Source organism: Phalacrocorax aristotelis, chromosome 4 (genome assembly GCF_949628215.1).
Source record: "Phalacrocorax aristotelis chromosome 4, bGulAri2.1, whole genome shotgun sequence".
Classification (NCBI taxonomy): Eukaryota; Metazoa; Chordata; class Aves; order Suliformes; family Phalacrocoracidae; genus Phalacrocorax; species Phalacrocorax aristotelis.
The window spans coordinates 50,481,512-50,498,328 of record NC_134279.1 but is presented as its reverse complement, the minus strand read 5'-3'; the positions used below and the strand labels follow the sequence as shown (position 1 = coordinate 50,498,328).

The following is a 16,817-nucleotide window of genomic DNA, read 5'->3' as shown; positions in this document are numbered from 1 at the left end:
ACTAAAATGGAATAGCATTTTTGTTTCTTGTTACAGAAGCTTGGATTTAATAATATTGTAAATTCGGATTGCTATTATCTGATTTAATAATGCTTAATATAATGTGACAGATCACTCAGTGTTTTTGTAATAGAAAAGTTCAAGAAGCTTTTCAAAGTAGTGAAATACGTCTTCTGGGGGGAACAAGTGTTTTTCATATGAAGCATCCTGAGGTAGAAAAAAACTAAAGTGTTTGCAATAAACAGCAATAAAGATTTGTCGCTTTCATGAAACTATGCAGCTACAAAAACTTCATGGTAATGCAGGTCAAAAAAGCCCTTTTTAATATAATGTAGATACTGTGACACAAGTTACAGTATTAGCGCGGCTTCTGTTCTGTTGTTTGGCTTGTAGTTCTCCAGTAGAGGATAAAGTAATAGCATTTATAAATGCATGAACTGGATATTCTGGTGGTAGTTTTCTGCTAGTGTAGCTGGTTGCAATTCATCAAAGCTGATGAAAATGCTTTTTTCTAATGCAGCTGTAGTGACAGCATAGGATTTTCCAGAATAGAATGTGAAGGAAGGTGCATCTTTCCTTCTGTTTCATTCACTGCCCATCACCATTCTGCTTGTCACAGCTGTGCTAGCAGAAGTCTGTCATGTCGACTTGGTGAGTGCTGATGCATACACCTGGTGTGGGAACAGTGGCTAAGAACGCCACGCTGCACAAAATTGGTAGCTAGCAACTAAGCCGTTCTGCCTCTCCGTATGGGGGGTGGCTGTAGCTGTTCGAGTAAGCCAGTGCTCAAAACACTTGACAGAAAGGTGAGGATGAAATATTTCATCAAGGTGCTTTAATGGATGCTTACAAGGAGTTGAAATGTGGTCAGGAGCTGTGCTTGATGCCTTGTAGCTGTTAGATGATAACAAGCATACTCTTATTTTACAGAAACTTTTGGAGCTCAAAGTGCATGAGAATAACCTGAAGAGATCTGCATTTATAAACACCACGTATACAAATGCATATGGAAGATCAGCACTAATTTCCCAGAATTCTGGAAGTGTATAAAAGTGTAAAATTTTTGACAAGCTGCCTCTTAGGATAGGTATGCTAACTTCTGCCTGTGGCAGTTTGGACAGCTGGAACTGAATCCCCTTCTATTCAGTTTTGCTGTACTGTTCTTTTTCTGTCTTAATCTTTTTTATTGTGACTTGTTTAGTAATTTTAAAATTGTAGTTTTAAATAAAGTTTGGACTTGTCTGTAAATTTGCCTTTTGAAAAATTTTCCTGTGGCTTACAGAATGGTACGCGGAGTTTGTTGGAAGTTAACTGACTTTAAGTGTTGGCATGCTTGTAGCAGTTTGTTTCTCCTCTTTCGAGAAACACTGCTAACTTCCCTGGGACAAGAGACTCTTGTCCCACTAAGTTTCACCATAGTCTACAAATACGAGGTGTAGACACAGTACATACCTACAAGTTGCCTTTATAGCTTATGTAGAGCTGGTCTGTAAAAAGAAAAGTTCATGTCTGTGGCCTGTGGAATTCGTTTCGATCAGCACAGTTACCTGAGAGGAAGTAAATATTCTGGTTGTGCACTTAACTGCAGAAACCATCTCTCTCTCTGCATTTTGTTTTGCACTTCCAAAGGGATAAACCTGTCTGAAAACTTTAGTGTCCTCTCACATGTAGCACTTAAAATTGCTGCTGTTGAAAGCCTGTAGAATCTGTTCCTAAAGCGTTTGACATTGTGAAGAGTTTTCTTGTGGAAAGGAAGAAGTTTCAGAAATTAAAATTCATGTTAAAAAAAACCCACCACACCACAGCAGTTAATGTCAGCACCTAATGAACTCATGGCCAAGCTGGAATTGGGATTGTAGATAAGCAGACTGGAAAACTTGAACCAGAACAAAGATTTTTTCAGATCAGAGTTGCTAATGCCAGCAAGTCATAAAATTGAGCTAGAAAGAAATAGCTTATTCAGCATATCTGCTGCATTATAGACGTCCTGCTTACCTTAAAGACAAGGCTTTTCTCAAAGTAGTTAAAAAGCAATGGTCATCTTAAATTCAGGGTTGTCTTCCCTTTGGTGTTAGTGTAGAAATATGGCTATGTGCTGTGGGAGACAGCCTAGTGACAGTGAAGCCTAAATATGCCTGAAGTTTAAATAAAATGAGTGTGAGATTCTACTGTGATTTCTTTTGTTTTTGTTTTGAGTCTCTCCAGCTTTTATGAGTGAATTTTGGAATGGCAGACTGGAGCTGAGCCGTGACTGTAAAGGCAAAAGTAGATCAGAAGGTTTGAAGACAGTTCAGTTACTCTGCAGGCTTTAAACTCACGTGTGTGTGCAGAAAAAAAACTTCAGAATTTTGAAGATGGGAAATACATTGTGGCAGAGGCAAACATCTGAAAATGAAACAGAATGAAAGCTTTTAATGGCTAATGATGCAAGAATCACACAGTAGCTCCAAAAGAGGACATTTTCATAAAGTAGAGCAAGATATGTGCATATCTGAGACCTCTAGTTAACAATTTACCATGTAAACACTCTAAGCTCATGAAATAGCATGAGTCTACACCATTCCTGAACTCTTGCCCTGGAATGGTGTGTATGAATGATGCATTGAAATGATATTTCTTCGGTCATGCTTTATCTCTGCCCCTTCTTCAGAGAGTCACAGGATGGCTGAGGTTGGAAGGGACTGCTGGATGTCATGTCCCAAGCCCTGGCTCAAGCAGGATGACACAGAGGTGGCTGCCTGGGAGGCTTCAGATGGTCTCCATCATGGGAGCCTCTGCAGCCTCAGTCACTCTCAACAGCAAGAAAGCACTTCCTAACATTCGGAGGGAATCTCCTGTGGTTCAGTTTGCACCCTTGTAGTCTACTTTCATAATCCATCACTGAAGTAGTAGAGTTGCTGAAGAAGTTAAGCTGTATCTTATGCTCTGATGCCAGTTCTACTCAGATACAGTTCAGTTCAAGTAAAATGTGTTCTTCAATGGTAGTAGAGAAGATCTTGCTTAAAATGACTACAGGAGAATGTGTGAATGAGGTCTGAGAAGCAGCATCTTCTGCTTGACACACTGCTTGCTTCCTTACCCCTCTAGACCAAAATGGATATTTTACTGTCCAATATCCACTGCACAGTTCATTTCAGAGAGAGTTCTGTAGGGCAGTGAGTACAAAGAATTCAGATTATTTTTAAGATGGTAGGTAAGAGGCTGGCTCTCTTCTGTAACTAACACAATTTAGTACCAGCTCTTCCCTTAGAGGGAGGTTACCGTCTAAGACGTGTCTGTTAGGTCATTCACAACACTAACACAACAAGAGAATGCAGCGGTACGGAGCGAAACCAGATCACACCAAGGTTTAGCTCACTTTCATTACTGTAAATATCGGCTGCTTCTGGGAGTAAAGCAGAATAGTCAATTTCTTCCAGTAGAGTGGAACATTGCCTCTGAAACTTTATTTTCCTCAGATCACTTATATCCCACTGTAGCTTGAAATGATTCATGCTCCAAAAGGAACTACAGCATTCATGAAGTCTGAGCATTAAGACAACAGAAAACCCCCCATGTGACATTGGGTTGCTTTTGCTGCACTGCTAGTGTTCTGAACTGTAGTTGCCTACTACAGGCTTATTCTCTTACATAACAGCAAGGAGTTCAAAGAAGACTTAACCCTTCAGTGGTAAACTTTGAAGAACATAAGTTAAACTAATAAATTGTTTTATTTCAAAAGAAGCCTTTACCTATTCTATACAAGCTTGCATGTTCATACATGAGTATTTATTCAAAGACAGACTGGAACATTTCTTGTCCAACTTTTATATAAGCTGCTCTCTCTTCATTTGTCATGAAAGACACAAGATCTGGATTTTCACTAACTTCACCATATGAATGAGGCTGACCAGCCACCATCACGATCGGACCTTGCGTTTCCTGTTCTTCCTCTTGGTCGAAGTTGCTGCCAGCTATTTTCATTCCTGTTCTTGAGCACTGAGCACCTTCAGCCTCTCCAGTATCGCTGCCTGAGCCAGGTGGTTTGCTTTTGACAGCAGGAGCCTGGTATGTGCTGGGCAATGGCTTGGATTCATGGATCAGAAGGGTCTTGATGATTTCATTATCAGTGACAGTTTCTTTAACACTTTCTTCAGAGGCCTTTACTCCTAGTACACAATACTAAGTGTTAGAGGTAGCAGTAGTTTACAGTTACCCCAAGCATCCTACAGAAATTATTTTTTTCTACTCTGGATCTTTTTTACCCACACTTTAGAATTCTCTTGGAAGTGCAGGCATTTCCAAGCACTTTCCACTTTAAACCTTACTGCTAATGTTACCACATGGTTAGAGCCAAAAATTTCAGGACCTGGTACCTGACCTCTGGCTTTAGGAATACTACCTAAGTCAGTTCCTAAAAGCTAGTCTTTAGACTAAGGTCTGATAGCCACTGGTGCACCACTGAAGCATTACTCCACATTCTAAACCAAGCTCACTACATTTTCAATAGGAAAACTACATTTAAATGAAGTAAGGCTGCTGAATTTAAGTATTTGCCAATGCTTAAAGCTTACCAACGCTGCTGCTGTTGGAGGTGGTTGTTGTTGCTCCTTCCACAGTGCTCTCTGACATCCAGATAGGTTGCTCTTTAGTTGCTTTTTCTCTCATTTTCTTCTTGGGCTCAGTGTCTTGGACATCAATAACTACGTTCTGGGTGTACATATTTCCAAAAGAAGAACTTCTGTTGGCCCATTTTTCAGGTTGGCTGTGGGATTCCAGCACGCTCGAACCCACCTGATCAAGGCTGAATAAAATATCACCCATTTTGGATGGGTTAAATTCAGGCAAGAACCCCCCAGTTCCCATTTAAACAAAAAAAAAAAAAAGACAAAAATAAAAGACAAAAATAAAAAAAAGACAAAAAAGCTTGGTTTGTCAGCAGACTAGCTTTAACAAATGCTCTGCATGAAAACAACTGGCATCCCCCATTACCTCATCACCAGGCAAGTGATTCTGAACCATTGGTTTTGGCACGGTCTCTTCAGTAGTGCATCTCTGGGTGAAGCACTCTGACAGAGAAACGTTACTGTCTCACAGAAAGGGCTATGAACATTAGCTGAAGGAGAAGTCTGGAAAATTAATTCTTAAAAAAGGTAGCAAAAATAAAACTATGTATAATGATTATTTAGAATGCCTCAGATATGACAGGCTGCTTCATTAAGCGGCTGACAGTACTGAACAAAGCAGAATGGAGTAGGGAGTACGCTCCAAGTTCAGTATTTTAAAGATTTTCCAACCGGGAAGTTGTTGGGGGGGTGGGGTGGGGGTGTGTGTGTTTGTATCGATCAGAAGTTCTAGGGTTATATTTATACCTTTCTGATAATTCTGGTATTTCCATTGGCTGAGGCTCCAGCAAGTCATATGGCAGAACAATATCTTCGGTCTCACGCAGCAGCGTAAAGATAGGTTCAATCTGCTCATTGAATTTTGCTAGCAAGGTTCGAGCGTCGTGCTTAGGAAGCGCCGAGGCATCTTCCTCTACTTCAGTGTTGCAGTAAGTGCAGCGGAAAGTCTCTGCAACGTTATCCAAATCGGAAATTCTCATGTTCATAGGATGCAGAAGATCAGGAATGCCTTGTTAAGAAATCCACAGCCTGGACAATTACCGAAGCATTTGGACTTCGCTAGACATTATCCCTTTGTTCACATTAACTAGGGGAACTCAAGCCTCAAGCTAAAAGGCAAGCCAGCTTGGGGTTTGGGTTTTGTTTGGTGGGTGGTTTGTTTTTCAGTTTGGGGTGGGTTTTTTTGTTGTTTTCTTTTTTCCCCCTTTTTTTTTTTTTTTTTTTTTGAGGACTGATATTCACACACTTGCAAGACAAACTGGGAGGGAAAGTTAAGTTAGCTAGACATGGCATATCATCAGATAGGGTTGGTTTTTGTTTTCCCTGATCTCATCTTTTTCTTGGTTCATGATGTAAGGAAAAAGACATTTGCACATATAAGCAGCATCTCGTTTTAGTTGTTTTGAGTTATAAAGTTCAAAGAAACTCACTCATTTAGAGTCAAAATATATGCTAAAAACCTCTATTTATGTCTTAAGCAAAAAAAAAAAAAATTAAAGCATATTCTATCAAAATACATCACCAGCCTCGATGTTTGCTCTTCAGTAACTTGACAAACTCCCTCCGTTTAGAAGGGTGATTTTTGCCAACTGACAGTACGCTGACTTCACCTTGTCCACCAGCAAACAAGAAGCGTATCCTAACAAACATGCTTTTATTGCAAAGCTCGCAGAGGAGACCATTTTGTGCTATCAGAGCTATTCTTTGAGATAAGAGCAAATAAGCAATATAAGCAACGTACCTGTAAACACATCAAAGAGCTGATTGACTTCCAGGTCCGTGAAAGTGCTGGAGCAAGATGGACATTTAAAAGAGGACCTGGTAGTTGAATCCCGCTCCTCCGCCTCTATTTTCCGGCGCACATGATCCAGTTTGTATTTTACCACATCCACCAGCACCTTGTAATTGATGTAATAGTAATTGTGCCTTGTGCTCTTCCCATTAGGCCCTGTTTCAACTCGCATACGCAGCTTCACAAACTTGTCTGCCTTGAGCGTGTTGAGGACAGTACGCAGTTGTTTACGTTCATACTTGAGCAGCTGTAACAAGTCATCCTCCTTCACGCAGGGGTAGCGGATCAGTATATCAAAGGCCAGGGAGTACTCTACTCCGTAGAAACCGTGCACTACATATTTGGCCAGGCGCTTTAGGGCCGCCGGGATCTCTGTGATAACGTTTTGCTCTTCCATCAGGAGCTGAACCACTGTCAGAAAGAGAAATGCTGTACAAAAGCCCGAAGGGAGGCGAGGTGAGCTGTGGTGAACCTTTCCTAGAGCTCGCAGGCTGGCATGAAGCAGGTCATTTGCTGTGCTCCACTTCTCTGGGAGTCTTTTCTGACTAGGTTAATGTAAAATCCTAAACCTGCACATGGGAAAGGTATTGATAGATATCAAAGATTACCTAATCTTCAGGTATGATGATTACACCTGACACATTCATGTCCTCTTGTGTAAAAACCCACAGAAGATATCTAGGAAAATGGGTTACAGAAAGTTCACAATAATCCTCTTTGCAGAGGACGGCACAGTTAATGCGTGTGTTTAGGTCTGCCTGAAGGTCCTGTTATTCGCAGCCAGCCAAGACCCAAAGTGAACACGATATGCCTTCAAAAGTAAAGCTCAGGACACAAGCTGGGAGAGAAATCTTTAGCTTAATTCATAACAACATGTGAAATAGATGAGACTATCTCCCTTTCTGGCAAAGCCACAAAAGGTGCTTGAGCACTTTTTAGCTTGCTCTTTGCAATTTTTCCGCTGGCTGCTCTGGTCATACAAAGCCCTAGCGAAACTATGGCACAGGATGCTCCATCTTGTCTGGTACCATCCTCGCTCCGCACAGCGTGTTTGGGGCTGTGCCTGCTTGTTCTGCCATACTAAATCACCAGGGAACTTCTGTAGCAGAACTTTTTCCCCCTTAATACTCTTCTCCCCTGTAGAAATAGGGCTTCTGGCAATAACCAATTCCTAATCCCATTAACTAGAATGTAACTGATTTTAATCAGTCCAGCTATCCTAACTGTTTTATTTGTAAGGAATGGAGGGAGAAGAAAAAAAATTGAGGTATGTTTCAGTAAAGCCACATACCAATTTCTTTCTTTGAGGCAAGTTAAAATCCTGCAGTAACATTTGGTACTGCAGCCTCTAGCCAGACTGCTTGGCAGAGAACTGTGCAATGTGCAGCTGAATAGTGCTGGTGCAGCCCCTGGATCAGAAGGAAGGCACGTGGTGCCCATGATGCATGTTATGGTGTGGTACGTTGCCGGCACTGGCATCATCCCCTGCTGAGGGGCACCTTGCTCTAGCCCAGGTAACTGCATATTGCTACACAGAGCTTCCAGGTGACCTTCGTCAGAAATCCTAGTTAAACAAACAAAACCTACTTGCAGTAGCCAGTAGTTGAGCTATGCTTAAATTGGCATCTCATAAGAGAAGCACTGCCTTTTGATTAACCTAAACCAAATGTAAACCTGCTGGTCCGAGGCTGGAAACCCCAAAGGCAATAGCACCATGCTGACCTAAATTTCCCACAGGAAGAGTGGGGGAACACTGGAACAGGCTGCCCAGGGAAGAGGTAGAATCTCTGTACTTCAATTGGACAAGAGCCTGAGCAGCCTGACCTTGTTTTGAGATTAGTTGTGCCATGAGCAAGGGTTGGACCAGACAGCCTCCAGAGGTCCTGTCCAACTTAAATTCATCTGTTCTGTTCCAAGAGAGTTAAATGTAACCATAGTAAGGAGAGAAGCTTTGGGAACATAAGTCAGTTCCCTGACAGTCCTCAGACTGTAAGAAAAGCATTTGTATGATTTTTCACAAAAGCCTTGAGGAAGAAGCGAATTTCATATTATTACAGTTTTACTCTTCCGCTTCTCCTTTGCCCTCGTCCTCAAAAAAGGCCTAACTAAACAGTCCTCCTGACTGTCACGTGTTAACAGGGCAGCATAGCTCATTGCATGACTAGACAGGCAATGTTCCCTTCCCCAGGCAGGAAAGCACAGGACCTTGAGCCTGCATTCAAAAATCTCTCGGAAAGTAAATCCTGTTCTTGCTGCCAGCCAAGCCCTAGCAAGGGTCTGACACACCATCTGTGTACATGTGTCTGTGGTGGGCCAGGGCATAGTCTAGTCAAGAGTCAGGAACTCCATCTGCTGAAAAGAGAAGTTTAATAAAATCTTTTCACTGCCGTCCTATCTCCACCTCTTTCCTTGATAGATGAGCTACCTCAAGATGCCAGTGCATTTTCTGCCAAATAGAACCATATGCAGACATGCTGGATAGCAAGTTAGTGAGCAGGGTGGCTATCCTTGAGCCACTCAACCATCTTTGTGCCCCAGCTGCGCTCAGCAGGCAATATTCCTTTCCCCATTGGCAGCAAAGGCTCTTTGCTCTTATTGCTGAGTAGGCTTTCCTTTGAAGTCAGGATAAGGGTATGCAGATAGCCAAGAAGCTTCAGACAGCAGAGGCACTACCGGTGTGCGAGACAGGTTAGATTTACTGCTCTTGAAGCAGGGCTACAGGCTGGATTCCCACACCTACTCTCCAGTGTGTTAACCCCAGGGACACTTGAGCATAAAACACAAGGTTCTGGAGCACAGACAGACATCAGACTTCTTCCACAGAAAAATACACTAGCTTATGCTAAAGACTCATCTTTCCTCTTTCTGGCCTCACAAATTTGGCATTTTTTTCAGTGCAGTGCCTTATACTCAGCAGGAAGGAAGGATGGGCAGCATCCTCAGCCAGCCCCAGCCCCAGAGATCAGGAGCATGTCTTTGAGTATCCTCAGGCTCTGGAGAGCCCAGAGCCTTGTCCTTCTACACTGTGGGCAAGTAGCCCCCAGAGCAGAGGCACCGTAGCCTCTAGCACAGGCCCAATGCCAGTTGGATTGTGACACTATTAAACAAGAACAAAACCACTTCTGCATTTAGTCCTTGGCTAATGAGGGCAGAACCCTGCCACTTAAAGGACTTGTATTAGGAGAAGGTCTCATGACTGTTTTTCCTTACCCTGAGTCAAATACAGACTGAAATAGGTTCAAAGGGAGTGAGATAAGGAGGTAACACGATTAAGGAAGAAGCAGGACTTGAACTGTAAGCTTGAGGTTTGCTGACCTATCAATTCTCTGGATGACTCCTTATCCCAGACTTACATCTCTGAAGCAAGCAGTACTCCCAAGTGCTAGAAAGTCTGGACTGCGCTGAAGTGCCTCCCAGCACCTTGACATTAAAAGCTCTTCACAACTGTATAAGCTTCACAACTGTATAAGCTACTCAGGGAAAGGAAAAAAAAAAAAAACCACACAAAAAAAACCCCCAAACCACCCACAATCTCCCCTCCCCCCAAGAGAACCCCCCATACATACACACATAGTGTAAATACCATGGATATATACTGGGAGAAGCACGGTGGAAGCTTTCTCTACCGTGCTTTGGTATGTTTGAAGTTGTGTTTCTCCCCTCCATTTTGAAAAACCTCTCTATCCTATAATCACCAAATCTGAAGTATTGCAATTCAGAAAAAACAACTGCTTTTTAAAAGCTATTATGAAGGTTTCAGTTCGCAGGCAGCAGTTCTTCTTTAATAGGAGCTTAAGACCACCCTTAGGAAGGAAAGGAGGAGAAAGAGGAGCAGCTCCCTGCAGAGAGAATGGCTTTAAACAAGAATCTGCTCTGCAGCTGAGCTACAGGTTGCATTAAGGAGACACGTATTTTGCTACTCATAGTTTGGATTTGGGGTGGTTTTTTTCTGCCCTTTTTGACGACTGATAGCATATATGGACAAGATATCTTTCAAGTCACAGATCTAGCTTCTATCTTTAGCTGCTTTTAAAGTACTTATTTTTATGAGGGTGGGAGCAACCTTCTTATTACATTGATTATTTTTAAGATTATTTAGTAACTTAGATGCCTGAGAGATCCTTCTGCTTAGAGTTAACATGGAGCTATGATAACACTCATCAAGGAGAGAGGAATGCAACACTTTGTTTTCCCTATAAGCAAGAACTACCTTTAGGATCCTCTTTTTGTTTTGGGAAACCTACACAGAGTTGCTTGTGTTGGCAGGCAACTATCAAAAGCAGAATTTCAAGTTAACAGGCATCATATAGAGCAAGTTCTGCAAGGTTTCTCTGAAGCCAGTTGCTTAATGAACATTTTACCTGAGAAGGCAAACTACCCATCTCACACTTTCAAAGACACTAAACCAGAGAGGCTTATTAAAGTAGTCTTGTGTCAGACTTCATAGAACCATATCATCTACAAATAAGTTAAAAACCTCATCATTACCTCTCTTGCATAGGCAGAAAAACTTCAGGCTGCTATTGTAGAAGAGTTGCTCCTTTCCTAAGAGCTCAGAATAACTGCAAAACAAGCTTAAGTATTTCCCAGCCTTTTCCTAGACCTATCTGTGATAAGCCCTAATTATCACCCAGCTGGAGCAAGAGAGTCCCCAAATCACATTTCATTAGCAACTGAATGAATTCAGCTTTACATATATTGCATCAGGATAAAGTTACAAATCTTATTGCTCAATGAAATCCACCTACTAGTAGACTGAAAATGTGATTGCAGTCTTTGATTAGTGTTTCTATTAGCATGACTTTAGAAGACTAAGACTAACATAATAAGTCCTTTTTTATTGTTGCAAACCAAATATTTAGTATAGGTAATTTATGTGACTTGCGTTTAGAAGCTTTCATAACCAAACAAACCTGGAAACTTGAATATCTTGCTAAGAAAAAAAGCTGGAGTTAGTATGTTTACTAGTTTTTGCATTTTTATTTATTCATCTTTTTAGGTGGTCTATGTCTTCAGGAAAAAACATAAAGCAATTTTTCACTGTATTTCTCTAGAATATAAAGTTATGAATGCTATTGTTTCCTTTTATGGATTAGATATCTGTGTTTAAAAACAATGTCAAAATCAGGTTGCCAGATACTGCACAGTCCGGGGTTAAAATGCTGAATCCTATTAGGATCGCAACTGTCATATTCCATCTCAAATCCATGTGTCTTTCAAGTGGTTTTTTATATATGCCTAGTGGAGGCTGGTGTTTTGTAGTGATGTGATTTAGGTGTTCCTGGTACGTGTTGCAGCACGTATTGTGCTTTCGCTACAGCTGTTTGTTGCTGGAACTCTGACTTTCCAACTTGGCTGGCACATGGGCCCGTGGAGAGCCCCAGAGGCACGGGAGCTTGTCTGCATAGGACAGGTTGTCAGATTGGCATCTGTAAATGTCACTGCAGAAGGTAGTGCCTCTGAGAAATATTCAATACCAGAAAACAAACCTCATATTTTAGCAGCTGTAGCAAGAGCTTAGATTTCAAAACACTTCAAAGGTTTGAGACTGCAGTTTAGAAACTGCAGGAACAGGTGTCAAAAATCCCTAGATTAGCTCTGCCCTTGCTTGTGATTTATAGCAGCAGGGATCAGTTTCATGCCTTATGCAGGGGAAAACCCTGCTACTACTCTTTTTTTCCCTTTAAATAATAAACTACCCAGCAGATACCAATATCTGAGAAGTATAATTGGCATAAACCTTCAACCGCAAATTTAAAATGTTCACACAGGTAAAATTAAGCAGATATACCTCATTCCATATCGTGACTCTTGAATATGCTCCTTTGTTGTTGTGTTGCACCAGAAAATGCAGAAGAGCAAGACTGCTTGCTGGTACCTGTTGCGTTTAGTCTGTGGGAAATGTTTACAATGAATAACCCTCATGGGTTTTCTCGCCGAGTATTTTAATCAGGGAAAGTGTCTTGTAACCTCAGCGCTGTCGCGTCCTCAGCCTGCGTGTGGAGGTGTGGAACCAGATCACAAAGAAAACATAGAACAGCTTTCTAAATTAAGGAGACCGATGGTCTGGCTGGTATTGCTGCTTTCAGAAACAGGAAATCACAAGCACCGGCGCAGGCTGTGGCTGACCACACCAGGGTTGTTTGGTGAAGACAGTTAACCTCCACGTAGCAGAGGTAGATCTCCATGTAGCACAGGTACTGCCCAGCCAGGTGTCTGCCTGTTTGGTGGCTGGGAGACGATTCTGTACGGGCTCACGCTGTGCTGCCTTCGTCCTGCATGGTCAGAGCAGGGGTGAAAATCGAAAGCCAAAAAGAAATGGTGGTTTGAGCCAGCATTTCTGACTGCGGGTAGCCCTCGCACTGAGGGCCGTGGGAAGCAGGATTCGTGCCAGGATGTTGTTCTGATGTTGTGTAACAGAGACATTATTGAAAGCAGGAGCTTGGTATGAGGATAGGCAAAGTTGACCTGGCTTCGTTTCAAACCCATTTAGGTGGCTGGGATTTTTATCTTGAATTGTTTGGGCGTGCACTGCGCTCGCAGGCTACTCGATGAAAAGGAGGCAGATAATCAGTTGAGCAGTCACAGGTGGGAGAAATAAATACACACTCTGATCAGAGGTTGAAGGAGAAAATTAGTGGGTTGCTGCTTTGGGGGGCAGAGGTATAATCAAGATCCTCGCAGAGCAAATGCAACATGTTGTACCTGCTGGCAGAGCAGAGGTTGGTGTAAATGGCCTGGTAGGAGGTTGTGATGTGCGCCTTGGGCAAGCGGGGACTGTTACAAGTTGCTTTATTGTCCTCTCCAGGCCTAACAGCTGCAATTCTGCCTTTCCCCGGACAGGCACGTGGAAGCTACGTTCTGCTGTATCTTATATTCTCCACACTGATATGCAGCCCTCAGTTTAAAAAATAAAATCTCTAGCCATCTAGCTTGTACATCCAACACTGCAAAATAAGAAAACACCAGGATCACAGTAAGTGCCCATATGTAACCTGCTCCCCTGTGCACATGGGCTCTTAATCGCACATCCTCTCTTCTTCCCCACACTGGCCCTTCACAAAGTCTCTGCCCCAGCCAACAACACGCAGGGTGTTCATGTTCAGCACTCAGTGTGTGGCCTCGAGCCCTGCTTATTTTGTGAAGCGTCCAAACCTTGCACTGAGATGATTCACTTTCTTACCAGTTTTCCTATGGTGCTCTCCCTGTATCACCTAATTCCACGATCCTTGGAGGCATGCTGGTATCGAACTAAATCAGCCTTGTTTGAGGGCTTTAGACCTCTTTTTGGATTAGTGTATGTTGTAATCTTCCCGATATCTAGAAAGACAGAGGATATTGTGCTTGTGTTACATATGGAGCTCTGAGGTACAGAATTTGAAACCAAGGTTGCCAGGTAATTTTGAGAACCTGAAGTCAGATGTATAAAAATAGGATACATTTTACAGTACTTTATGTGACTGCAGCATAGCTCCCTCCGTCTTGACTGCAGTTGCGGTTAGTACTGCCAAAACATGACCACTGGTATGACAGACAGGGTACTCGCCAAACCGCACAACCTGCTGGGTTGCCTGTGCAGCACCTGGCAGAAATGGGGAGAGAATTAAATTGTCCTGGTTGGTACTTAGACCTGCTGGGTCTGTAACACCATCCTTTCTCTTGCAAGACATTGTCTTATTTACTGTCTTGAAAGCTGGAACAAACCAGAAGCCTTTCTCCTTTATTACGCCATCCCCATTCATCACAAGAACACAGCCTTCTGTGCAGTGAGTGAAACAAGGGATCTCTGTAAAAGGAATTTTGGAATCATACAAACAGACTGTATCCCATCCATAAAGGAAGGGGAATGAGTGGCTGCTACGCTTGCTGGCTTCTGGATGCTTTGCAGCCTTAGTGTACTTTCAATGTAACTAATCTTGCTTTTAAATCTAAAGAATGGTTGCTTGGGATAATACATATTTTTAATTTCAATGTTTTTTTTCTTAGAGGATCAGCTTAGATCTACTGCCTCTCAGCAAAACTTGAAAAAAGGTGGTAACAGCAGTTACTAACCTCGTAGGCTTCTGTGGGTGGGGAGGCACATTTTGGTTGGGGTTTCAGAGGACAGCCAAGGAGTGCTTAATTTAGGGAGTAATGGGGTCAGTAGAGGAGTATACTGCAGTTGCTGGATCTTCACAGCCTGCCGCTCTCGGCTGTCTTCCTATTCTGCTTTACCTGTCTTCCCTCTGACATCTCCTGACACTCTGGCTCCTGCTCCTCTCTTCTTCCACCCCCCGCCCCCCGCACTTCCCCTTCTCCATCCCAGCCACTTCTACTGCTTTATCCCACCCGGTACGTGCAGAAGGCATACGTTCTGCAGCTGGACGTGGCTATCTTAACAGAACTGTTTCCAGCTCTCAGAGGATGGTGCATGTACACCTCTTGCAGGAATGCAGATGTAGCATTTTGGGAACTAAGTTGATGCAAATTATATGTAACTGCTCAAAGGTTTAAATACTGGTGTAATTCAGATGGTGGGTGTAGCCTGAGAAAAGGCTATGTCTAATCCAAACACCTCCAGATCCCTGAATTAAAGTTGTGCTTTAAAAACAAGATGGCACTTCAGCACTTTGCTACAATTCGATGCTCGTGATCTGGTTTTTTTTTTACTATAGACAAAAATGGGGTTTTTTTGTTTATCTTTCTCAAAGAGATGAAAAATTTTCATTGAAATACGAAGACAGAAAAGCGTAGGGATGAATTTTTTTCTACATTGGGTATCTGCCTAATAGAGAAAGCTTAGCAAGATTAAAAGAAAGACAAGACGTAACAGCGGATAACCTTAAGCAAGCCTTATGACTGCAGTTACCTTAAATACAGAATACCCACCAGAGGTAGCCTTGCTACTGGGATTCTTCTTTTGCTTGTGCATAACCCTTGAGCTAAGAGAACAAACTTTGCAAAACCAATTAGACAGAGAGAGGTTGTCCCATATACAATTACTGTAATTCAAAGCTGATTCACTATAGATCAGTGTCCTGAGTATGGTGCTTTGCCTTGTGTAAACAGACTCACTCCTTTATAATTACTGACCTCTCTTCTAAGTAACAGAGTGTGGGCGCAGACTGAGCTACAAAACACCTTTAAAATCTTTGATACCGCAAGTTACGATGCTCTGAAAAACTGGTAGGGAGCAACTGCATGGTCTGCTTGCTTCTTGATCACAGTATTTGGCCAATCGGTATGTTGTGTTTCCAGACTCTTTTAACCGTCAAAAGCAGCTTCTTATAAAATGCGTAAGTATCTGGAGATTTCTTCCCAAGGCAAACTGTGGTTTCTGCCGCCACTTTGATTGACCATTATTCTTTCTGGCTCATCTTGTTCTTCTGGTGCAAAGGATGAGAGGTTTTGCTGAAAGAGAGCTTGGGTGTGCCTTTCTCACCAACACTTCTGGTCCTCCAAAAGCAGAAGAGAGTCCATCTGGTGAGCCATGGCATAAGCAGGTCATTTGCCTGCTGTTGCCACTAAGGTGAAATCCAAGCTTTTTGAGCATTTTGTTCACATTTCTTTCTCCTTCCACCTGTAGCCCAAAGAGCTGGCTGGGTGAAGGTGGGACAGGTGTTTGTGCTGGGAGGAAGGAATATTTTCTTAGTTGCAGTGCCTGCCTAAACCTCTCAGCTGTTCCCTGTCAGTCCCTGCTTGCACAGCTCAAGTCTCCTATTTACTCTTGCTGCTTTCTTTGCAGATACTTCCCAGGACACCTGTGGGTGCTGGTCTGGGGTTTTGCTTCTAATCAAAGCCTTAACACGTTAACTGACTCTCATGCAAACTCACTTGCGTGCATGCCCCAGAACTACTGCTTGATTTTGATAGAATCAAATTCCTGTCCCGGATTCTCCTGTCCTCACTAGCTGACGACGTTTTGCTTTTTGACATGGGAGATGCCACTCTTCCCTCCTCTGAAATGGTATGGGGCTTGACTGCATGCGTTTCTTAAGTTGTAGAGGTGTGAAATTTTCTTGGCAAAGTGACATTTTTTTTGCATTTAAATGCCACTGCCCAAACAAAGGCTTTGTCTTTCCTGTAATGCCTTATTTAACCAAGTTCAGAATAAACTGGATTAACTCTGTTACATTAACAGTAAAAACCTGCTGGAAGTTAAAATACTGAGGCTGTTCTTCAGAGAACTAGGCTACGCAGTAATAATACAGTATGTTGCTTGCATATTCTTTTTTGCAACCATTTGATGGTTTTTCACAACAGAACTAGGAAAGCTGTGTAGATCTCTTATTTAAACTTAAAAGAGAAAATACAGACAGTTGCTTACTTGACCTGGGGAAAAAAACATACCTTAAAAAAAATCAGACTACCCTCCCAGTGTTTGTGAGGTACCTCAACTATGTGTACAGCAAATGAATATGAAGAAACATGCCCATTTTCGT

At 42.4% G+C, this 16,817-nt stretch overlaps 2 protein-coding genes across 26 annotated transcripts in view; one reads left to right on the top strand and one right to left on the bottom strand.

Annotated features, from left to right (window-relative positions):
• Positions 1 to 1,264, top strand: part of PCM1 (pericentriolar material 1) — a 47,496-nt gene extending 46,232 nt beyond the window's left edge. For all 24 annotated transcript variants that reach the window (XM_075091342.1, XM_075091349.1, XM_075091360.1 and 21 more), the window contains one exon: positions 931 to 1,264. In XM_075091342.1, coding sequence (XP_074947443.1) covers positions 931 to 956 — 26 coding nt within the window. In that variant the 3' untranslated portion in view covers positions 957 to 1,264. The remainder of the gene's footprint in view (positions 1 to 930) is intronic.
• A 1,123-nt stretch (positions 1,265 to 2,387) lies between these two features.
• LOC142056484 (general transcription factor IIE subunit 1-like) lies at positions 2,388 to 12,401 on the bottom strand. 2 transcript variants are annotated; one of them, XM_075091337.1, is made up of 5 exons: positions 12,188 to 12,401; positions 6,346 to 6,965; positions 5,352 to 5,553; positions 4,554 to 4,783; positions 2,388 to 4,148 (listed from the first exon to the last, which is right to left on the bottom strand). In XM_075091337.1, exons 2-5 carry the CDS (start codon positions 6,791 to 6,793, stop codon positions 3,769 to 3,771), a joined length of 1,260 nt encoding a protein of 419 aa, XP_074947438.1. In that variant the 5' UTR covers positions 6,794 to 6,965; positions 12,188 to 12,401; the 3' UTR covers positions 2,388 to 3,768. The 2 variants fall into 2 exon arrangements, with proteins under 2 accessions (XP_074947438.1, XP_074947439.1); XM_075091338.1 differs by lacking the exon at positions 12,188 to 12,401 and having other exon boundaries at positions 2,394 to 4,145; positions 6,346 to 6,873.
• Between the last annotated feature and the right edge of the window lie 4,416 nt (positions 12,402 to 16,817).

Coding starts and splice junctions, on each gene's coding strand:
- LOC142056484 (XM_075091337.1), bottom strand. CDS start 6,793: ATGGAAGAGCAAAACGTTATCACAGAGATCCCGGCGGCCCTAAAGCGC. Junction 5,554..6,345: donor GCTCTTTGATGTGTTTACAG/GTACGTTGCTTA, acceptor ATAACGTTGCAG/AGACTTTCCGCTGCACTTAC. Junction 4,149..4,553: donor CTCCAACAGCAGCAGCGTTG/GTAAGCTTTAAG, acceptor ATTGTGTACTAG/GAGTAAAGGCCTCTGAAGAA.